The 25,613-nt window shown below is 35.3% G+C and overlaps 2 protein-coding genes across 10 annotated transcripts in view; one reads left to right on the top strand and one right to left on the bottom strand.

Moving 5' to 3' along the window:
- LOC110460191 (ubiquitin-associated protein 2-like) overlaps nucleotides 1-11,525 on the top strand; it is a 45,966-nt gene extending 34,441 nt beyond the window's left edge. For all 9 annotated transcript variants that reach the window (XM_021512969.1, XM_021512968.1, XM_021512973.1 and 6 more), the window contains 2 exons: nucleotides 8,740-8,916; nucleotides 10,085-11,525. In XM_021512969.1, the coding sequence (XP_021368644.1) occupies nucleotides 8,740-8,916; nucleotides 10,085-10,195 (288 nt within the window). In that variant the 3' untranslated portion in view covers nucleotides 10,196-11,525. The remainder of the gene's footprint in view (nucleotides 1-8,739; nucleotides 8,917-10,084) is intronic.
- Nucleotides 11,526-13,804: 2,279 nt separating this feature from the next.
- On the bottom strand, nucleotides 13,805-25,384 carry LOC110460195 (monocarboxylate transporter 14-like). Its single transcript, XM_021512979.1, has 7 exons — nucleotides 24,998-25,384; nucleotides 22,071-22,214; nucleotides 21,277-21,525; nucleotides 19,497-19,730; nucleotides 18,291-18,461; nucleotides 15,257-15,382; nucleotides 13,805-14,458 (listed from the first exon to the last, which is right to left on the bottom strand). The coding sequence occupies exons 1-7, from the start codon at nucleotides 25,212-25,214 to the stop codon at nucleotides 14,205-14,207; spliced, it is 1,395 nt and encodes a 464-aa protein (XP_021368654.1). The 5' UTR covers nucleotides 25,215-25,384; the 3' UTR covers nucleotides 13,805-14,204.
- Nucleotides 25,385-25,613: the final 229 nt, after the last annotated feature.

Raw genomic sequence — 25,613 nt, 5'->3', positions numbered from 1 at the left:
TGGTGTTAAAACATGACAGTCAAATTTTGAATGATACCTGTGATTACTTATGTTTTAATTTCTGAGTTCTGCACATAGGTGTGTCATTAAAAGTTGAAAGTTGTTGTTGTGGACCAAGTGGGTACTTAAAACTATAAAAGACAGGGTACGGATATTAAATATGTTAAATGGATCCACTGTTTAGACCCTGATTCATTGTGTCATTATATTGCTGGCATACTAACTTGGTGATTAGATATTGTTGTCTCTAGGTAATGTTTACAGTTCTGGGTAGTTGTTTCCCTTGTATTGTCGTGTTTGAAATTATGGAATGTGTATGATTTCCAGTCAATAACATTAAGAACAACATTAGGTATAAGAGACAACACTGATTTGTCACGTTTAAGTATAATTGAGAATCTGAGACGTGTTGTGCTGATACAGTGATGAAATACATGTCTCGTTCGTATGATTAAATTTGATTATATAACTTTTTCTGAGGTCAGCACAGATATTTGATCCTCGACAATAGAACATTCTTGTTTTGGGAGAATGCCCATTTGTTCTTTTGAAAGGAATTACTGCATTTTCACTATTTTGCTCTTTGATATGATTGTGGTGGTGTTTGGGGTTGGTTAGAGATTGTTCTGTGTTATAGAAGTTTTAATTAATATGGAAATAAAGTGGTGTTTTGGAAATGAAAGGTATTGAATCTGGAATGAAAAAAACTCAACAGTAGATTTTGGATGATTGTTTCCGAGTTAAACAGTCAAAACATTGGTGTTTGACTGGTTCATTGGATCTACAGGGCACTTCAGGGTCATCGGAGACTGAGATAGTTGTGTTCAGGGTCATCGGAGACTGAGATAGTTGTGTGATGAATTAAAGATATGGGAAAATTTCCCACTGTTATGGTTATGCTTCTTTTTGTCAAATTATTTCATTTTGGATAAAGGTGCTGAATCCTGTGATGAAGAAAACATTGAATCTCGTTAACATGATTGAATGTGATATGACAAAATTTCTGAGTTCAGACAACTTTTCCAAGGTTTTGTCATTTTCATTTCTGACTGTTGGAATTTTATTGTTTTCATAGGAAAGGCCACCTATGTTCGGTTGACTCCAAATATTAAAAAAAATCTGATAGTTCTGGTACAAAATATGGGAAAACGTCTCAAATGGGAATTATTTGTTCATATATAAACTAGGTGTTGAATCTGTGATGAAAACAAGCATGACAGTCAAATTTTGAATGATATCAGTGATTACTTATGTTTTAATTTCTGACTTCAACACATTGGTGTCAAATTAAAGGTTGATATATTTTCAATGAAGAGAAACTTAAGTTGTTGGGTGAAACTTAAGTTGTTGGGTATGTTGTTTTCATTATAAAGATTCTCCATTATGGTTTATGGGCAAATAGGATTTACTCGTACTTGAGACATGACCAAAGCCCTAATTATTTGTATTTCTGGTTATAATCAGTCTAAAATACAAGTCATGTATAGTTAATGTAAAATGTTGTGTTGAATCTATGATGAACAAAAACATGACAGTCAAATTTTATATGATATCTGTGATTACTTATGTTTTAATTTCTGAGTTCAACACATTGGTGTCTTGTAAACAGTTGATGTTGTGAATGAAGAGATAATTGTACTTTTCAGTGTCAACTGTAACTACGTTCATCTATCATATCTATTAAGTTGGTGTAAAACCATGACAGTCAAATGTTGAATGATAGCTGTGATTTCTGTAAAAGTTTAAAGTTGTTGTTGTGGACCAAGTGGGAAATTAAAACTATAAAAAGACAGGGTACGGATATTAAATATGTTAAATGGATCCACTGTTTAGACCCTGCTTCATTGTGTCATTATATTGCTAGCGTATTAACCTGGTGATTAGATATTGCTGTCTTTAGGTAATGTTTACAGGTCTGGGTAGTTGTTTCCCTTGTATTGTCATGTTTGAAATTATGGAATGTGTATGATTTCCAGTCAATAACATTAAGAACAACATTAGGTATAAGAGACAACACTGATTTGTCACGTTTAAGTATAATTGAGAATCTGAGACGTGTTGTGCTGATACAGTGATGAAATACATGTCTCGTTCGTATGATTAAATTTGATTATATAACTTTTTCTGAGGTCAGCACAGATATTTGATCCTCGACAATAGAACATTCTTGTTTTGGGAGAATGCCCATTTGTTCTTTTGAAAGGAATTACTGCATTTTCACTATTTTGCTCTTTGATATGATTGTGGTGGTGTTTGGGGTTGGTTAGAGATTGTTCTGTGTTATAGAAGTTTTAATTAATATGGAAATAAAGTGGTGTTTTGGAAATGAAAGGTATTGAATCTGGAATGAAAAAAACTCAACAGTAGATTTTGGATGATTGTTTCCGAGTTAAACAGTCAAAACATTGGTGTTTGACTGGTTCATTGGATCTACAGGGCACTTCAGGGTCATCGGAGACTGAGATAGTTGTGTTCAGGGTCATCGGAGACTGAGATAGTTGTGTGATGAATTAAAGATATGGGAAAATTTCCCACTGTTATGGTTATNGAATATGGAAATTAAGCAATGTTTTGGAAATGAAAGCTATTGAATCTGGAATCAAGAAAACTCAACAGTAAATTTTGGATGTTTGTTTCCGAGTTAAAAAGTCAAAAAGTCAAAACATTGGTGTTTGACAGGTTCATTGTATTTAAAGGGCACTTCAGGGTCATCGGAGACTGAGATAGTTGTGTGAAGAATTAAAGATATGGGAAAATTCTCATTGTTATGGTCATGCTTCTTTTTGTCGAATTATTTCATTTTGGGTAAAGGTGCTGAATCCTGTGATAAAGAAAACATTGAATCTCGTTAACATGATTGAATGTGATATGACAAAATTTCTGAGTTCAGCCAACTTTTCCAAGGTTTTGTCATTTTCATTTCTGACTGTTGGAATTTTATTGTTTTCATAGGAAAGACCACCTTTGTTCGGTTGACTCCAAATATAAAAACAAAAATCTGATAGTTCTGGTAGAAAATATGGGAAAACATCTCAAATGGGAATTATTTGTTCATATATAAACTAGGTGTTGAATCTGTGATGAAAAAAAACATGACAGTCAAATTTTGAATGATATCTGTGATTACCTCTGTTTTAATTTCTGACTTCAACACATTGGTGTCAAATTAAAGGTTGATATATTTTCAATGAAGAGAAACTTAAGTTGTTGGGTTTTTCAATGAAGAGAAACTTAAGTTGTTGGGTATGTTGTTTTCATTATAAAGATTCTCCATTATGGTTTATGTGCAAATAGGATTTACTCGTACTTGAGACATGACCAAAGCCCTAATTCTTTAATATTTCACGTTATAATTGGCCTAAAGTACAAGTCATGTATAGTGAATGTAAAATGTTGTGTTGAATCTATGATCAACAAAAACATGACAGTCAAATTTTATATGATATCTGTGATTACTTATGTTTTAATTTCTGAGTTCAACACATTGGTGTCTTGTAAACAGTTGATGTTGTGAATGAAGAGAGAATTGTACTTTTCAGTGTCAACTGTAACTGCATTCATCTATCATATATATTAAGTTGGTGTGAAACCATGACAGTCAAATTTTGAATGAAAGCTGTGATTACTTATGTTTCAATTTCTGACTTCAACACATTGGTGTGTTATTAGAAATTGGTGTTGTGAATGGAAAGGGTACTAATGACAATAAAAGACAGGGTACAGATATTAAATTTGTAAATCGGATCCACTGTTTAGACCGTGCTTCATTATGTCATTATATTACTGGCAAATGAACTTGGTGATTAGATGTGGTAGTCTTAGATCATGTTTACAGTTCTGGGTAGTTGTTTCCCTTGTATTGTCGTGTTTGAATTATGGAATGTTTGTATGATTTCCAGTCAATGATATTAGTGCAACACCAGATTTGAGTTTAAACACTGATTTGTCACGTTTAAGTATAATTGAGAATATGGGACGTGGTGTGCTGATACAGTGATGATATACACGTCTCGTTCGTATGATTGAATTTGATTATATAATTTTTTCTGAGGTCAGCACAGATATTTGATCCTTGACAATAGAACATTCTCATTTTTAGAGAGTGCCCATTTGTTCCTTTGTCAAGGAGTAAATGCATGTTCACTCTTTTGATATGATCGTGCTGTGTTTGGGGTTGATTCGATCATTCAAGTCTGTTTGGTGTAATATTGGTTTTAATGAATGTGAAAAGAAATGCAGCGCTTTGGAATTAAAAGTTGTTGAATTTGTGATGAAAAAAACATGACAGTAATTTTTGGATGACAGTTGTGATTACATGCGTTCTATTTTACGAATTCAACTTGCAAGTACCAGAAACAGGGATAGTTGTATGATGGTAAATTATAATGGTATGAAAAATTTCCATTGTTAGCATAATGGTTCTTATTGTCATAAATTTGAAGCCAAATTAATTATGTGTTTGGATGTACAGTAGGTGCTGAATCTGTGATGAAAATAATTAGAGTTCAGTGGAGCTACATTTTTTGTGATTTTATATTGCTTCAGTTTCCAATGTTATTTTCATTACAGAGATAACATTGGTTCATCGTATTTTAGGATAGATTGCAGCCTATTGAAACCCAAATTAAAACCAATTCTGCTCAAGGAATAATTGAATCGGACACAAATCTTTTGAATCGAGGTAGAGGCCAGGTGTGAATCTGTAATGAAGAAAAAAGCTGACCGTAAATTTTGGATGACAGCTATGATTGCCTGTTTTAATTTCTGTCCAATACATTGATGTCTATTATTTGAAAGTGATTTTACAATAGATTCATGTTCAACATTTAATGTCAAGTAAATAGTTGAGGATGAAGAGGGCACTTGTACAAGAAGTCAGTAGTCTCGCTGTGGATTTATGAATACCTAGCTAAAAGGATTGTGAGATGTCTGGAGATTCAGTATTACATCCAATGAATTGAGTGAAATGAACAGAGTTGTTTCCCCTTGTATTGTCATGTTTGAAACAACACCAGGTTTTGCGACGTGTAGTGCTGATACAGTGATGAAATACATTTCTCGTAAATATGAATTAATTTGATTTCACAACTTTTATCTATTATACACTGGTATGCTGTGTTGCTTGTGCAGAGTTAATGTAATGTTGATGTGATGTCATAATTATTATAACTGGGGAATCCCTCATTGCAACCCTAGGGTATCTCGCACCATGAAAAGTGTGGATACACCTGTCCAGGGTAAAGGAAATGGTGGCTAAGAAATGTTTTAAAGCAATGAATGTATGTGTTGAATCTGTGATGGCTTAAGTTTTAATTTCTGAGTTCTGCACCTAAGTGTCTGATTAATAGTTGAAATTGTGAAAAGTGGTTTTTTTTTGTGTTTTTTTTAATTTCATTTTGAAGAGTTGGTATCCATTTAAACAGTTAATGTTGTGAATGAAGGGGAACGTTTACTGTTCAGTGTCAGCTGAAACTGAAGTGTTGGGTATGTTGTTTTCATTAGGAAGTATGCACAAGTACAATTTACCTGTACTTGAGACATGACCAAAGCCCTAATTCTTCAATATTTCTGGTTATAATCGGTCTAAAATCTAAAATACAAGTCATGTATAGTGAATGTAAAATGTTGTGTTGAATCTATGATGAACAAAAACATGACAGTCAAATTTTATATGATGTCTGTGATTACGTATGTTTTAATTTCTGAGTTCAACACATTTGTGTCTAATAAACAGTTACTGATGTGAATGAAGAAGAAAGTTTATTGTTCAGGGTCAGCTTAAAACTGTTAATTGTTAAATATTGTTAAAATTATCCATAACAGTGAGAAATCATATATCTGTATTTAAACTAGGTGTTGAATCCATGCTGAAAAACCCCAGTTCAACACATTGGTGTCTTAATATTTGAAGTTGTGAATATTGAGGATTTAGGGTCATTTATGTTACTTTTTGTGTCGGCGACATCTAGGTATTACTTTGTTGGCGGTGGCGGTTGTGATAACTTAAGTTCCCTCGGGTTGATTGAACCCAAAGTTGGTACACATATTGCATATCAATGTAGCTGTACAAGTTCGCATTTCAGAAGCATTTTTGGTGGAGTTATGCCCCTTTTATTGACAAATAAGGGCATTGTGTAGAAGATGCAAGAACTTTTTGTATTTTTTAATCAATTCCTTTCAAATTGTGTACGGTAATGCTAGAAGCAATCATGTTCAATATATATTACAGGTTTTTCAGTCGAGTTTCAACTTTCTGCGTTTTGGCATATCTGTTTACCCGATAACTCAAGCCAAAACACTTTTCTTACTAAAAGCACTGAGCAGGCGACGCATCCACTCCCGTGGAATTCTTGTTTTTCAACTTGAAGATAATCCATTCTGGTGAGATTTTGTGTATATCTGTGAAGTTGTAAAACTGTGGCGAAGGTGATGAAGAAAAACTTGATTGTATTTTGAATGACAGCTGTGATTATCTGTTGTTTTGGATGCAGCTGCTAAATCTATGATGAAGTAAACATTGAATCTCGTTAACATGATTGAATTTCGTTATTGATTGCAGACTCTGAGTTAATGTGCTGGATATATATACTAGTATTTTTACATTATTATTCTTCATAGTTAAAAAACTCTATTAAACATAATGGCCTTAAGATTTGAGTTGATGTATGGATAAGATGCTCTTGGCAGTAGCTGACACGATGATGAAACAAATTGTCTCGTTCGTATGATTGATTTTGATTTCTCAATTTTTTCTGAGGTCAGTATGGAATGCCAAAGTGACCAAACATTGAAAGGGTACTATGTGACTAGGAAAGATTAGTAGGGTTATGTGATATCTGTGTCGGATGACTAGGGATGGAAGGAAATGTAGTTTTACATGATGATGGAATATCATAAATACTTAATTGAATTAAGTTGTGAAAGTAAATGAAGAATGGGTACTGTAAGGTTACTAGGTAATTAGCATCCCCCTTTTCAAAGCACACATTCAGGGATAATCCATGAGGGGGCCCTAGGGCCATTGACCCCCTCATACCTGAAATTAACCCCTCCTATTCCAATTTTCTTTAATTTTACATAGAATGGCACCTCTTAATTTTGATATTGACTAAAAATTGCTGAAATGGTCCGCTGCTCTCAAATTGCAAGATTTTCCCTGCAGATTATACAATGTTATCTTTTGTTTAACTCAAATAATTTTTCACCCTTTAAATATTGATGTACATGTAGATTTCTAAGTTACAGAGCAAATTTGTTTCAAAATGTTGCTTGTTTTTAGATAAGGAAATAGCTACCTGCAGACAGTTGTAAATGGGGGATATATCGACCAGTAAAAGGTTAACTCCACTTGTATTTAGCCTGTTAACTTTGAACCATGTTACTTTAAGGCCACATTTGAAATATTTTTCTCCTCTTCTGACCTTGATTTGGTCTATTTTTTGGGTAGGTTAAGTAGAACTTCATTCTTAGGTGTATTTTACTTGTACGATAATGACAGAGTATTTGATGTAAAACTAGACAAACCATAGTTACTGATGAAAAGAAGATCATGTTTGAAATAGAAATTGCTTGTATTTGTATTTGTTTAGAGAATGTAAACCAAGTGTTGAAACAATGATGAAGAAAACATGACAGTCGAATTTGGATGACCACCCTGATTACTTAAAGTTTTAATTTCTGAGTTTAACACTGAAAACTTGCTAAATTGATTGGTTTACACCTGGTAGGGACAGTGATGGAATGCATTAGAAATACTTATAATGTTACGTCACAGTTCAGAAGATTTTCCATTTGTAACTTCAACATCAACAGTCAATCCTTAGGTGCTGTACAGTTTGATTTTAAGCCGGACTTGTAGATTTCAACATCGAGATCCTGGATACAGGTGCTATATATCTATATTGGGTTTTAACATTGTGTGTGGGGGAGGGGGAACATAAATGTAACAATCATCTCAAGTATGACTTTTTTGCGTCCTTAAACAGAAATATTTATGTAAAGACCTGGGTCGCCAATACCAGGTAGGAATTTTTGTCATGCACCAGCAAATCTGCTTGATAGAAAATGTGAAGGTTCTCTTGGTGAAACATGACTATCGCAGAGAAACGGCATTGCACAAATACGCACTTGCATAGATGAGTGATATTTCAAGCTTTCACCTGGCTTCATTTGGCAGGATAACCGCAAGATATTAAAATGTTGTGTTATAAAATTGAAATTTTGATACTATATGTGAAAATCCCTAACGCTTTTAAACATTCCGCTTATTGCTTGCAGAGTAAGAAGTTCCGATATGTACAAATGTGACAGCATTGTGACCATGATGTAGTAAAATTATCAGTAAATCTATGATTGCATTATTAATTGAAATGATGATTATGATTTCAACTTAAAACTTTAAGAGAAATTGCAGAACTTACTTTTGGCCATTCTGTGACTTGCAGAGCAGTGGCAGAATTTAATTTCTGAATACAACATGTGACTTCTCTATCAGTTGAGGGTGATACACATGTCTCTTTGACCCTCTCTAATTTTACAACTACATCAGTGAGCTTAGCGTGCACAATCATTTTAAAAGTTCTATACACTTGTGTACTGATGAAAGAAAACTGTTCCTGAACTTTTGAGTTGCTAATTTTTTCAAAGGCAGCAATTGCTAGATAAAAAAAGTTTCCAAAACTGTTTAGATTGAATAAGAGGTGGTGATGGTGGTTTCATATTCTTCTTGTATCGTTTCAGGCATTTGACAAACAGGGATTCCATGCAGGAACACCACCCCCATTTAATCTGCCAATGGCGACAGGTACGCAGGCCGGACCTCTAGGGGCTCCCACGACTCCCTACGGTGCTGCCCCCTTTATGAACGTGCCGATGATGCCCCCACATAACCAGATGCTCCATCCCAATATGCAGCAGGTTAGTTGGAATATTTTAAAAACAAGTTCTTGAGGGATGTAGCAGAAATTCACTAGGAATGGGGCGAATTAAATAAAGCTTACTGAATTAAATGACTTGTCAGACCAATAAGCATTTAAAAAAATTAAAATTAAGAGATGAGGTGCTGGTTTCCTCAAAAAATTAAGAGGTAAATAACTAAAAATAAGGACTTTCGTTAGGATGTTTCATTTGACAAGAATGCATGTAATGGCATTAGTAATCGGGTCAAAGGGCAAGGTCAGTGTTAACAAGGTGCTTTACATAAATCTCAAGGTTTTGTTGTGTTGAGAACTTTACACTGGTACAGTATGGAACTACTTGTAGGACGTTGACAAGACAAGCATCCGTACTGTGACTACAGTAAATTGCTGGTCATATCAGGTGATGCAACATCAATCAGTACATCTCTTACCGCCTGGCTCTGTAGCTTGGTGGTAGTCAAGTTACAGACAACACATACATAGTAGTAGCTGTTTATCACTTCATTTGTTAGCTTATGCAACTTTTTCTGGCATCCGCATCAACCTTTATTCACCCTGAACATTTTGTGGGGATGTTACAGTCATGCAGGATGCATATTTGTCTGTCCGTTTATCTAGTTACATTTCTTGTCCAGATGTTGCCTTAAAAAATAAATTATACAGTACCAAGCTCAAATTTTATGGTTTGCCCTAGGGAAAAGGACTAGAATATACATAGGGTAATGGCCTTTTGTTTATTTTTGATACAGAAAGTTTAGGACAAGGCATTTGGTTGGTTGCTCCTTTCTAAGGAGATGCCAGGTTCTTGTCTGCTCCTACTGCTGGCCTGTAAATAAATGAGAAGTTGAATTTGCTGATACAATGATGAAATGAACAGTCTCGTTCGTATGATGAACATTGATTTCACCAAACATATTTCTGAGATCAGCACATTTAGCATATTTTTAAGTTCTAATATTTGACCATATCTACAGAATCACCATTTCCACAATAATCAATGTATAATGATCATGATAAGGCATTGTTATTCAATTACAGATTCTCTCAGTAAATCAACTTGAATATGTCGCCAATCATGCTGATCACTTTACATTTTTCTTAAGAACTTGCATCTATAATTAGATTCTCTGTCTATATTGTAAAATCTTTCTTCTATTTTTCCACAGGATTCCACGACCGGGTCATCACGAGGCTCTCATGTACATAGCCAACAGAACAGCACCCAGGCAAAGGCAGGTGGTGCCAAGGCATACGCAAACAGTAACTGGACCTACTAGAGGGTCCCTGGAGACAGGATCCCTGGGATTATAGGGAGTCAGGTTAAAACCTGCAGACTGGTAGGATCCTGGGTTGCTGGGAGTCCAGCTAAAACAGGCAGACTGCTGTCACAATGGAATATGAGGCCACCACTGCTGGTGTTAACGATTCATGATGGTTACCAAATCTTGTGTTTGTTTGTAGCGAGAAATTTTTGAATCTTGTGTATCTTTCTAGTGTTGGTATATTTTAAACATTGATACTAGAATCCCAATTTATGAAATGCTGTTCTGCGGTTGTACATGGCTTTTGAGACGTGTGTGTTTGTGTCGGCTTTGTAGATTTACCTGTGTCCGTCTAGATCATCTTGAGCCCAGTGTATTGTACAAGGCAATCATCTAAAGCTTCTCTCCTAAGGGGTTGTATGTATGTGTTAAAGTAGCTATGTATGACTATATACAAATATATATATTGGGGCTTGTCTGCAAGATTACTCATTTTATAAAGTTTAAAAGAACGGATACGATATAAACAGGAATTTCGTTACATAAATTCCACTCTGTAGATTCCTTAAAAGGATTTGAGTAGCAAACATTAATCAAAGATGGTGCCTTACGAAGCGATAACAGGAAAGCTCACCAGAAGGTGACGCATTATAAAGTTCTAGGTGAACTTGATGGACCCTAACCATAATCGTTCAATATGAAGGACCACGTTTAAGGAGGTCCATGTTATTGAGTATTTTCCTTCTTTTCACATTTAATATTTTTCCAAATCATGTTTTATTCAGATGTAAATACCACATTTAGAGCATTGTTTGTTTAAAAGCTTGATATATATATACATATTTGGACGGGGTCCATCAGCTTCACCCAACTTAGATCGATGAAATATTTAAAAAAAAAAACGGAATTCTAGTTAAGGTATCAAAGGGTCACGTCAAGGTTTAGTTTTGTGTATCACCTTAATTTGTTTTATTTAAATGTGTGCTCACAAAAAACAGATTTGTTTTTCATTATTAATATTATGATCATTGTATCCTTTGAACTTACCTGTGTTGAGTATAATATTATTATTATTATTATTATTATGGTAATTCGTAGTAGATGTGCATGTGTACAAATTCATTGAACATTAGTCGAAGAAATTCCAGATTTTTTTTGTCCTGGTGAATAGATTATTGTAGAGTTTCTGAAGATTTTGTATTGTAAATATATAAATATATATATCTTTATCATCCAGTATGTTCAGAGGATTTTGCCTTTTTTTTTTAAACTGGAGCCATTAAGTAACGTACATTTCCTATTGTGCTCATAATAATAAAAAAAACTGAATGAAATATTGAATTTGTATTGCTTCTGTGTTGTTTATCAAATATAGTCGGGACTGAAGTTTAGTTCTGTTATTTTTCATGCTTTGGTGTGTACAGAACAATTTTCACATTATGAAAAACAACATTCAACACTGTTTATATGCTTGAAAATACAGGTCAGGTTATGGTTTCAAGCTATTCCCTGTTTGTCCCATGGTTTTCATGTGACTGAAACTAGTTCTACGGTTTTCAACAAAATATTTTGAGACTTGGTGTTTATGATGGGAGTATGATGGGAATCAGGCCAATGAACATATCATAAAACTGTAATGCAGTGTTAATTTTCGAATTGCATATATACATTTTTTTAATCTGAGGGTTGATCTAATTCAAAACTAAATGTAGATCATACTTCACACATAAGCAAACTAAGTATATAAATTGTTTTACCAATATATGATATTTAACAATGTTGAGGACTTGTAAAACTGTAATGCTGCTTTCGGCCCATAGACGGATTGTATGTCGAAAGATGAAGGATGTTTGAAATTAAATCCTGTTGCCTACGAGACCTGGCTACAATCTTTTCTGGCATGGATGACAATATGTGTTTGTGCAGTGGAACAGGCCTTGTCAAATCTAATAAAGCAAGTGTTACAAAACAAAAACCTTGTGTACGGAATCCAAACAGGCTCTGTATATTTGATGATCACAGTCGACTAAAATACAACTACATACATCATTTCATTGGCACTCGGACCAAGAAAGGAATGATTTTATGACCGCAACTATCTACGGTTTCCGACCGAATTTCTTTAAATGAGATGTTGTGTGGAGAGTGAACAACAGTAAACGTGTTTTTTCCCTTAAAAAAATCAATTCACTAATATATCACGGGCATATGATGCACTGCTGTGCGATATTCTGATACATGGGAATTGCAGACGCCATACAAACTTCGGTTATCGTGGTATAACGGTTGATAAACCTTGAGTAGTGCCATTGTCTGCACACCATGTCGGATGTGATCTTAGATGTTCAAAATATGGCAAACCCAACGACCATTCTTTCTAAAAGAAAAATAGATGATTAAGGATAAAAAAAAATGCTGAACAAAAACAACCAAAATAATCTGAAGTTTGAGAGCAAAAATGTAACAAATGATACATTTTTACATGGAGACCCTTGGTTCAAAAAGAAAGACTAGGTGCTCAGGAAGGTTCGCCGACCTCTTCATCGACGACACAGACCGTGCAAGTCGCTTTCGGTAATTTCACGTCCTCAATGAGAGTACCGGAGTAATGACAACGAAACGACGAGGCACAATAATGAGCATGATCAGGAACAAAGACCTTCATACCATACACAGAAATGGTGTATTACCCAATGTGGTCATAATGACTGCTGTAAAATATGCCTATGATCTTCATCAGCCTACATTTATAGCAGCATTGTCGCAGAAATCATGATATTCGGATAAAGCTTTTTGAAACAGAATTAAATTCTACATGTACACAAAGTAGGTTGGGGTAGCAGGGGTGTTACTATCAAAATAAGTACTTTGATGTGTATTTGCAGTTTTTTGCTGAGGAATTTTCACCTATCGACTGTTGTTGACCACTCAAGGTCCAGAGTTTCTTTATACAGTAGCAGTCGAGTGGTTCATACATTGCAATGTTACAGCGAGAACGTTTGACAATGTGCTTTTTTGTTTGTGAGGGGATTTTTCGAGGATGACAATTTTATTTATTTGCATGGCCCTACGTTTGGTCGCACAGAGCTTGCACTGTCATTGTTCGGATATTGTAATATATTATTGACGCCTTTATTGTCCATGATATACTAGATATTAACGAACGTTAAAACAGCATCGGATATGTATCAAATTGTTGCCACAAAAAAAAATCAATGTAACCTGTACTACAACAGTTTGCGCCATTCTGATTTACAGATATGCTTTACCTTTGCTTGTGATGTCAACAATTCTCCCCAGACTGCATTTCATTCGGAATCAAAGAACTATTTTTCTATGAATGTAGACTATTAGAAAAAAATATTATTTAGTTTTTTTTTTGTTTTTTTTTGTAATAAGTGTATGTGATCTTACGTATCTTTCCAAAGTGTAATGAATTAGGGCCGTTCTACAATTCATGACATATTTTACACTTGACTCAATGTGAACCTGTAGAGATGCTTCGGGGAATAAAGTACAGTATCATATATACACAAAGCAAGTAGAACTAAGTTCATCTGTCTATCCAACAGATCATAAACATAATAGAAAAACCAAATGAATAAACAACAACAACATTTTCTTGAAAATTTAATTCGCTGTCCTGACAGCAAAAACGTTGCAACAATAAACAATATGAAAACAACCAACAACGTTGTGTAAACAACCGCTAAATTAATGCCTGATGGTCGCACATGAATAATAACTGTAATGGAAACATTAAGCGAAGTCGTGAAAAGTGACTACGATCCACGATTAATATACTTCAAACGTACATATTTCAGCGGTAGTCTTATTTTAGCGATTTCCGCGCTTCGGTTATTGCACAAAGTTATTAATGCGCCTCTTTAAGTTCCTATGTATTGTTCTCTAGCGCATATTTTCGGGATGCACAAATTCATCAATGCGCTTATCTATAAAAAAAAATCCGATAATGCGCTAAAATAAATAGTTTACAGTTCATCATTACGTATGCAAGTGCTAATCATAATGCTGTGTTTGATGGTTTTTCAGTTTCAAGTGATGTTTTTGCTGTTCCTTCTGTCGTGAGTGACACACTTGTCGGCTTGGCTGTTATATCCACTTGAGAAACTACAATGTATTCTTTTTCATATCGTTCAGTGTGTCGTCTTTTCAGGAAGAAGTTGAATATAATTAGGCCGCAACCGCCAAATGTAAACACAGCTAAGGCATAGTAACACAGCCAGTCGAAATGTCCTCGTATATCCATTATCCACCCTGTATAAAGTAGAACAAATACACTTTTATTGATTTTATAAATACAATATTTTCAAGAATAATGATGAAGATGAAATAATCTAAGTATATTTTTTTTTCAACAACAGTGTTCTGAGCGTAAAAAAGTGGCAGATCTTGATTCAAACCTTGGACCCAGATTAATATACCATCTCACTAACCAACGAAGGTATAGTTACATCCCAAACAAAACTAAAGGGGCGGTTACTGTGTATACGAAAAACTGCAATGGATTCCCCTGTGGTTTTTCTGTGGTAAGATATGGATTCTCAAGATCACTTATTGACAACATATTGATTAGTAAGTGCATTATTCAAGATTGTTTCCTCCCATAAATCTTATTACATGATAATTCATAATTCGCATTTTTAAATCGAATTGGACAATAACTCATAAACAAGTAATCAAAATGAGAACGAATGAAATCTTTGATTAATAAAAAAAAAACCTCAGAAAAAGTAAAGAAGTTCTCAAAATAATTAACTTGGCGTAATTACCATGACAAGAAATGAAATTTATTCCGCTCTAGACTGGATGAAATATGTATATGGTGTAATCATCATTAGGGCGGATATGAAGCCCAAAATCCACTAGACTTATCTATGTCATTTTCACAACTTGATTTCCCTTATTTTTTGACAGTTTGAATCTGTGCTTGACAAGCAAAAAGCTGTCAAGAATGTCTAAATCTAGTGGAAATGACTACTTGGCGTTGATTACCGTGACGCGATTTCATGTACAGGTCCCCTGGGCTTAACACCGGTAACATACAGTATATACCTGCTAATGGAGGCCCAGTGATGACTGCAGTGCCAGCAAAAAGCCTGTAAAATCCTAATCCTAAAGCATAGGAATCCTTTCCGACGATGTCGACCAGTACTATGGGTTTTAGTAGAAGGTAAGCTCCTGAAAGTACACAAACGCAATTTATCCTTTTTTATAGACAACTATTTACAGTTCTAAGATCAAGTTCTAAATCATATTTAGCAGTCTGCTATAACTAACCCGGTGGAAAGGAGTTTGTCGAAGTAAATAACCATATCTATGTACAATCCTTGGGCCAACCAAAAAAAGATATTTGGTGTTTCCGGTAACCCTACCTTCCCTAATTTTTTGTGCCTGCCTTAAACTTTTTAAGGCAATGTCCAAAGAAGCACTGTGTTCTAGTCAAGATCACTCCTATATTAACTACATAACTTTATTTGTTAAAATAAATCCTGTTACCTACCTACCTACCATTATTTTTTCAAACATGTTACAGGAAACACATACAATTTGTTTTGTCTGGCCTTATTCAGCCATATAATGTGTCGACATAGGTCTGTAAAAGTCCTTAACCATAGTCGTCCGCAGTATACAGGCACATGTTAAGTCGACAGCTTAGGGCAAAGGGCTTAACGGAGTCAGTCCAAAAATACAGTTCAGTGTTAAAGTCCTGTCATCACTGGCGACGGCGTAATGTAAAAGTCCTTACCGAGAGTCATCCACAGCTATGCTTTATGTCGACAGGTGTGAGTCATACCCAATATAAAACCAGATATAATGTCGATAGGTGTGAGTCATACCCAATATAAAACCATATATAATGTCGAAAGGTGTGAGTCATACCCAATATAAAACCATATATAATGTCGAAAGGTGTGAGTCATACCCAATATAAAACCATATATAATGTCGACGGGTGTGAGTTATACCCAATATAAAAACATGTATAATGTCGACAGGTGTGAGTCATACCCAATATATAATCATATATAATGTCGACAGGTGTGAGTCATACCCAATATAAACCCATATATAATGTCGACAGGTGTGAGTCATACCCATATAAAACCATATATAATGTCGACAGGTGTGAGTTATACCCAATATAAAACCATATATAATGTCGACACCGTAGTTTTGAAGTCCTTAGCGGGAGTCGTCCCCAGTATATAGCTATGCTTTATGTCGACAGGTGTGAGACATACCCAATATAAAACCATATATAATGTCGACGGGTGTGAGTTATACCCAATATAAAAACATGTATAATGTCGACAGGTGTGAGTCATACCCAATATAAACCCATATATAATGTCGACAGGTGTGAGTCATACCCAATATATAATCATATATAATGTCGACAGGTGTGAGTCATACCCAATATAAAACCAGATATAATGTCGACAGAGGGAGTCATACCCAATATAAAACCATATATAATGTCGAAAGGTGTGAGTCATACCCAATATAAAACCATATATAATGTCAACAGGTGTGAGTCATACCCAATATAAAACCATATTTAATGTCGACAGGTGTGAGTCATACCCAATATATAATCATATATAATGTCGACAGGTGTGAGTCATACCCATATAAAACCATATATAATGTCGACAGGTGTGAGACATACCCAATCTAAAACCATATATAATGTCGACACTGTAGTTTTGGAGTCCTTATCGGGAGTCGTCCCCAGTATATAGCCATGCTTTATGTCGACATACCCAATATAAAACCATATATAATGTCGACGGGTGTGAGTTATACCCAATATAAAAACATGTATAATGTCGACAGGTGTGAGTCATACCCAATATATAATCATATATAATGTCGACAGGTGTGAGTCATACCCATATAAAACCATATATAATGTCGACAGGTGTGAGACATACACAATATAAAACCATATATAATGTCGACAGGTGTGAGACATACCCAATATAAACCATATATAATGTCGACACTGTAGTTTTGAAGTCCTTATCGTGAGTCGTCCCCAGCATATAGCCATGCTTTATGTCGACAGGTGTGAGTCATACCCAATATAAACCCATATATAATGTCGACAGGTGTGAGTCATACCCATATAAAACCATATATAATGTCGACAGGTGTGAGACATACACAATATAAAACCATATATAATGTCGACACTGTAGTTTTGAATTCCTTATCGTTAGTCGTCCCCAGTATATAGCCATGCTTTATGTCGACAGGTGTGAGTCATACCCAATATAAAACCAGATATAATGTCGACACTGTAGTTTTGAAGTCCTTAGCGGGAGTCGTCCCCAGTATATAGCCATGCTTTATGTCGACAGGTGTGAGACATACCCAATATAAAACCATATATAATGTCGACACTGTAGTTTTGAAGTCCTTAGCGGGAGTCGTCCCCAGTATATAGCCATGCTTTATGTCGACAGGTGTGAGACATACCCAATATAAAACCATATATAATGTCGACACTGTAGTTTTGAAGTCCTTAGCGGGAGTCGTCCCCAGTATATAGCCATGCTTTATGTCGACAGGTGTGAGACATACCCAATATAAAACCATATATAATGTCGACACTGTAGTTTTGAAGTCCTTAGCGGGAGTCGTCCCCAGTATATAGCCATGCTTTATGTCGACAGGTGTGAGACATACCCAATATAAAACCATATATAATGTCGACACTGTAGTTTTGAAGTCCTTAGCGGGAGTCGTCCCCAGTATATAGCCATGCTTTATGTCGACAGGTGTGAGACATACCCAATATAAAACCATATATAATGTCGACACTGTAGTTTTGAAGTCCTTAGCGGGAGTCGTCCCCAGTATATAGCCATGCTTTATGTCGACAGAGGGAGTCATACTCAGTATATAATCATATATAATATATTACTGTGAGTCTTCCCCAGTATGTGAATCACCCGCATAAAGCCAAACATTATGTTGACACTGTAATTTGGAAGTCCTTAACATGAGTCGTCCCAAGTATATGGCGGCAGATGTGAGTCATACCCTGTATAAAACCATACATTATGTCGACAGTCCTTACCATGAGTCATCCCTAGTATACAGCCATATACTAAGTAGGCAGCGTAGGTTTGGAGGTAAACCAGTCCCAGCGTTGACACGCCGAGAATTATTGCGGCGACGCCCATCACAGTGACTGTATGCGCCTTCATTCGATCAACAACCAGTCCGATTGTCGGACGCAGGAAGATGCCTATAAAAAGAGCAAAAACCTCTTTACAACAGCATGTCATCCTGGCGAGGAGATCTTGTCTGCTACATTTGCAATGTCAGATTCTAGGGGAATTGAGAAAACATGGCGGATTAGACTTTGCGAAGGTTTGGAATATGGTAGGAATTTTGGCTACTGGCGATTGTTAGCTCGATGAAGTAATAAAGAAAACAGTCTACCTCATCGTCAAAAAATCGAAATCCGAAATCAAAGACGTTTCGAAAAGGTACCAGTATTATGAAAAACACCAAACGTAAAGAAAGCCATAATGAACCTCTACACAACCCAGAGGCGAGACCAGGCTCCCCGGAAGGTGAAGCGCTTCTAGCATCACGTGTGGCACCGGCCATGATGTCTCTCGTCAGATAAAAAGGAATCTATCTAAGAAACGATCTTAGCCAGTGATTATTTTGTTTGGCTGGACAAAATACACATCTACTGCACCATATGGTCAGACAAATGGAATGCCGTGTCTCAACTGTTCTGAAATATGTATACACACTTTTTCAGCTAAATGGGAAACCTTTTTATAACGTTACAAAGGACTTGTGTCGTTTTGGGTTTATTCTCGGCCTGAAAAATACTTATTTCAACTTGAATTTATTTACATATTTCTTTAATAATCATCATATTGGTTAATTGGAGCTTTGTTTCCTGGTGAACGTTTTTTTAATCGCGCATGCGTCGATGCCACACGATAGCAATACAGTTTCTTTGCTGTGTAGAATTAGCCAAACTAGCCAAATAGCTTCGTTATGCCATATCTCATATACCAGTTTTCGTATGAATTAAATGGTATATTTTCATAACAACTAATTCTAAATCCTGATGACGCCGAAAATGACCATTAACGCCCCAAGTTGTTTTTGCATGTTTTGACTACAAAAAACAATATATTTTGTAACTAGTATTCAATGTAAACTAAACATTGCGAGAATTAATTCCTAAATTCCATATGCATCAACAGGAACTGCAAACGATTTCTTGGACGTCATCAGTAACTATATTAAAACTTACTAGCTATTCCTGCTACCGTTATGATCATTGCTTGTTGCCTTGGCGACAGTCCAATGGCGGCCGATATAACAGGAATCATAAAGAAGGGAACGAGGATGACCATATCGACACTGAAGGACATTATTCCGTACAGGACGAAATACTTGTTTGTGTACAAATCCTTAATTTTCTGTAGTGTACTTTTCTCCTGTTCCTCCTTTTTATGGTCTGTCTTTTGAAGCAGAAGTGCATTTTCTGAGGAGGCAAAGAAGATATGAAAAGTAGTTAGTAAGTTGATTACGAAATTGTGACTTACTCTTTAGGTTTCTTGGAAATATTAAAAAAAAAAATTAAAAGGAATAATATATTTAACCTAACGACCCTATGTAAAGATAAAAGTAGCTAGGAAGTTAATAAAAAAAGTTTTGACCTACACCTTAAGTTTTTACGAAATAATAAAAAAAAACATTTGAAAGGAAATGAAATATTTTACCAGACGACCCTATGTAAAGACTCTTTCCTGATTGTTAAACAATAATTCATCAATATATACTCTGTTAGATAGAGTTTTAAAAATCATCCTGGATATCGTACCAACACCCATTAATGTTATATTTGTTTCTCTCACAATAAAGGCAGACTTTTGTATTAAGGGTTGCAACTTGATTCCCTTCTTTGATACTCCATGGGTTACGCTCACTTTCGCTCTCTGTACTCCTGGATTATGTCATGGCAAAATTGAAGGCACAAAGACAGCTTTTTGATTGGTCCCAGGTACAAAATACTGACCAATCGCTAGGCTGGTACCTGTCCTTTGATGATTACAAAGAAGCTACACCCGACTTCAAAGTTATCCTTTTTTACTGTTACGCGATTGCCAGATTCTTTTGATGTACACCAAAGGATCGAATTAGTCTTTTTGTTCCATCAACAAGGAGTATGGCGCACACAGAGCCTTCATTTTTTTTTCTATGACATATTCCAGGGGTGCAGAGAGCGATATAGCGTACCCCCTGGAGTATCGAGGATACTTGATTCCAAACCAGTAATGATACCAGAAATACCATAGGTTACCCCTTGTCATACTTTAGCACAGCCTCCAAATCCCAGTGGTAACACTCACTTATTTTCTGTGAAGAGAACTTAACAGAGTATAGCCCTTGGAATTTCGAGGATGAATCCAGGTGTAATTTCTCCTTTGCTGAATATGTGTACGGAGACGTTTAAAAGAATTTTGTAAATCGAGTGTTTCGATAATAAGTTTGATATCAATAAATTGGGTTGTCAAATTTAGTAAATATGACTGTTTGATTTGCACAATTCAAGGCAGACTGTGTTAATAGCGTACATGTTTTATACAAATGTTGGTTATTAAATGCAATATTTATTTAACCAGTAAGTACCCCAGCTAAGATCGACAGACATTTTCGACTGTTATTTTACAAACCCTAACTAATTTTTGATAAAGAAAATATTTTCAGTTAAACAAACGTGAGATATTTTGCCGATGACTCGTAGGGTAACCAATAGTTCATAAAAAGTATACTGTAATCAAAACGAATTTTGAAAATTGCCCTATTTTTCCTTTGTTTCATTGTTTTTTGTTTTTTTAAAATTTATATTCATAATTCAAATTTTGATGTATTGTTGTGATTTCAATATATATAATATCACCTATATTTGCACGCAATATCGTAATGGAAGAGTTAAAAACAAAACTTTAAAATCTTCTATCGGCGTAAACATGCGATAAAAATTGAGGAATTAAATATGCTCTGTATAAATATTAATATGCTCTTACTTTTTGGATCTCGATAGTTATCCTTTAGGATTAGTCCGACAGCGACCCCCTGGAGCGAGATTCCGGCCAAAATAAGATAGAGCCCCCTCCAGCCATACTCCTCCATCAGCCAGGCTATAAGGAAGGGGAAGACGCTGGTTCCGACCCCACCACCAATGTTGGAAAAAGCGTTCGCCAGTGTCCGTCGCTCATTGAAGTACATATTGATTGGAACCATCGCCGACAGGGACAACAAAGAAAACCCGAAACCTGTTTCCCAGAAATGCAAATCAAACGTTAAACGTAAGTAATTAATATATGTTATGTTATTGATTACAACTTCAGCACGTATCCTAGCTTAATTAAACACACTTACACACTATTCATGCAATAAAACATGAAAGAATGCAACATAAAATTCATTTAACAAGACTTAATAGGATATTAGTGACCGCAGGCATAGCTGCCTCTATTATCCACATCAATATAATTTGAAATACATTGTGGTAAACATAAAATAAGCCTTTATATAAAACGCTGTATGATCGTACTTCAACTCAAGATCTTTCCAGGATTCGTCCAAGTCTTTCTCAAAAGTCAAATAAATCCCCTTAATTATGTTAATTTCAATAATGAGAAAAAATGGTAAATTTCAAATTGATTATAAGTCAAGTGTATATTTTATGAACAATGCCACTACTCAAACTATATAACATTGGCTATCAAGGTTACGGCGAACCTTGAGGTCTAAGAAAGACTTAATTCTCTACATTTTCGTGACATACATTACCTCCTCACGAGGTTGGAAACCGTACCGGTTATAGCTCCATAAGTGACATACAAGACGTGGAAAGACGGGACAAACATACTACAGGCCAGTCCAACAGACGATATCAAGGATCCCAACACCACGGTAACTCGAATTCCCAGCTTGTGCTCTACCAAACCTGCCAAAGGACCTAGGAAAAAGACCACATTTGTGTAAATAATAGACTTTGCGAAGGAAACATAACAATTGGTAACTGCACAGGCGGCGATCACAAGAGTCTCCGAAACGCCCAACGAAAGCAAATTTCCAATATTGTTTCGAATTTGGAGCTTGTGCTCCACCAAATCTGCCAAAGGAATATCGGAAAAAGACCACATTTATATAAATAATAGAATTTTAGCTTCTACGAAGGAAACGTAATAATTGATAAGTGTTCTGACGGCCATTTCAGGAGTTCCCAAAACGCACAACAAAAGTAAATTCCCAATTATTATTTTTGTGCACTACGCACGTCCTTAATTTTCACTCCACTGACGGATAACAGCTTAATTAAGGTGCTTTTAGAATAACTCCTTCTGTGTGCTCTTTTTCATTTTGCTTCTTCACACAACTGTGGTTTAGCAGAACTGAATGTTGATCTGAATTGTATACATACTGTAAAAATACGAGAGTTTAAATTAAATAATCCAAAGTCTCGTGAGACTTCTGCTTACACATGATATGAAAATTCGAAATACCAATATATTCCCTGGAAGACTACGTCAGACAGTGGGCAAAACGGGAGTATGCTGAATTGTTTCAGAGTTGGTTAAATCTACCAGGTCCGTCAGTTTTAATGTAAACAGCAGTTTGACGACATCCAACATGAAACCAAACACACGTTTGTATTTCTAAACCCGAAGACCCAACCACACTTGACGTTCATGATAATTATGTGGAAAACATAATAATCTGTTCATATTTCCAGACATTAAAACATAATCGTTCCTCAAAAGCGTTTTTTTTCCACCAAAAAAATGATATTTTCCAATTAGTACTTTTCCATACCTCATACTGAACTGAAGGGACGTCTTTTATTATGAGATTTTTCATTCCAGAGAAGCGAACGCCGATACAGAACAGATAAATGGTCGGGAACGATTTNCATTGAGTTCGGTGGCAAGATTTTTCAGAGACTGATGGAATATCTACGGAGACAAAAATCTATCATTCTCTTGGCCGACATGTTTCGATTCATATCAGGCTGAATTCATCGAAAAGCCTTTCAGGATAAGTAACAAAACCCATGCCTAGCCCTTCTTTTCTACTTTAAGATATTTTAGTGATGCGTAATCTTTCTATATCAAAACAGTATGGGTACCAGTTTGGGCCATCTGATGTCTTACACCGATATATTGTTTTTTGGGTATATTCATACCTTAGGGTTATGTCGTCATCATATGACATGACATTAAGGTCAGCTTGGAGACCATCCCGAGATATGAGGGGGTTAAATGGGGGACCAAAATCACAAATGGTCTCTTTTTGACACCCATCCGTTATTTACCACGCGGATCGGATACTACATATTCTTATGCGTACAAACTGTGTCGTGACTGGGCAAGGGTGCTTCTGTTGACCAGCTCGCTCAACTTGTAAATTAGCAGTAATATTATCTGAGGTCTAGAGGGTCTAAGGTTCAAATATCATTTTATTTTTACAATCAGATTTTTTTTGTTTTTTTTTTTGTAAATTTCATTTTTATATATTTCATTTTATAAAAAAAAACCACGCAAGGTGTGGTTTTCTTTTCAAAGCTTTAACCATGCTTGCAAATAAAAGTTTCCAATACATACAGTTACAGTTTTTTGACTATGATACAGAATGATTACGCTTAAAATACATATTCAAAGTAGTGTCTTGATACACCTTAACGCACTTAATGAAAATATTTATATTGGCTAAGTCAGTCTTTGTTTGAAATTAAAGATAAACACAGTTCAATACGTACATTTACAATCTAAACAAGTAACGCCCTCTGATTATAACCGCGTTGCGTGTGTTTGATGGAATAGCAATCGAAAAGTCTAAGTCGAACGTGTTTGGGTACAAGCTATTCACTGTTTCATTTGAAGTGGGATGTCAAGGGTGACAGTCACAGTTATGATAAATGGAATCAACCAAACCACATGTTAATTCATAACTCTGTTAAAGCTAGTTTTCACATGTATGTTCGTAAAATAGATAACCATAACGTACAGTGAAAATGACGTAAAACGACATATGTTCTGCAATGCAATCACACAAATAGATAATTATATTATTATATTGATATATTGGAAAATAATCACTGGAATTACGAAGAAAGCTAGAATCTATTTGAAAATATCTTGCAGATGCAAAAGGCTAACAAAGTAAACATTTTACTGTACCATATGGGAATTGTGTTTAGGACTCATCTGTGATACTTAAAAGATCAAATTAATGGAAACTCCAGCGTTAAAGTGCTCCAAATCATATGTTAATTACACCAAAATGGTGATTATATACCTATAAAGCTCTTTACAATAAATAAATTATATAAATTTGCATGCTAATTCGTGAATCAATTTTTTTCTCAAAAATATTTGAACAAGTAATTTATATGCTATTACTTACTTTCGCATTTTTTCTATCATTGTAGAAAGCATACTCACGAAAATAACTATTCGCGAAAAATAGGAGACTCAGATTTCTACCTTATGATGCTTTTGTTATCTTATCGCGATATTGCACACATAGACCTGTTAACGTTATCAATCTTATATCATGTACAACTAAAATTATTTTCCCGTCCTGCACAATTTTTCATAGTTAACTCATTCACCCCTGAAGACACATTTGAGCTCTTTCAGTTCAAAGGTTGGAATAGTTCGTAATGAAATTTCAGGGGTGAATGAGTTAAGGATAATTTATAATAGTTACAAAAAATCAGATCTGATGAATTTAACTTACCTGACAGTAACATCAGGCCTGTATTGACGGATCCTATTCCATTAGCCTCGCTTTTTCCCACGTGAAATTCCTCTATCAGTTCTCGTATGATCAAACCGACAGACTGGGATATCCCATTACTGATCAATCTGAGAATAAAAGAACACCCAACCAAGAGGCAGCCATATTGGTTGAATTCAGACTTAGTTCGAGGCTTAGAGTTGTCGTCTGCCATCATCACGAAATCTCCAACATTCTTATAATATGCAGTGTAATAGCGTGTAATTCACCACGTACGAATTTACCTATCCACATTAAAGTAGACATGAGTTGTTAAACTAGACCGGGGCCGATGTTATCAGGAAAGTCAATACGCGTGAAGCGTTGACAAACATAGCACACGTTCTAAGTTCCTGTTGCTATCTCTTCAACTTGACTCATTTGCATATTGTACGATGTATAAGATATCTACAACACAATGTTGATAACTCTGTTGTTGATTGACATATTGTTAGCCCTATAGAGTTTAATAGCCAGAGAAGATCTCTTTAATGCAATATATGGATATTATTTATATATACATGTTGTATAAATATCTTGGTGTTTTTTTAAAGATAAAGCTGAAGATGACAAACGA

Source organism: Mizuhopecten yessoensis, unplaced genomic scaffold (assembly GCF_002113885.1).
Source record: "Mizuhopecten yessoensis strain PY_sf001 unplaced genomic scaffold, ASM211388v2 scaffold10331, whole genome shotgun sequence".
In the NCBI taxonomy this organism is placed as follows: Eukaryota; Metazoa; Mollusca; class Bivalvia; order Pectinida; family Pectinidae; genus Mizuhopecten; species Mizuhopecten yessoensis.
The sequence above is the reverse complement of the archived record's forward strand: the minus strand, read 5'-3'. Positions and strand labels throughout refer to the sequence as shown.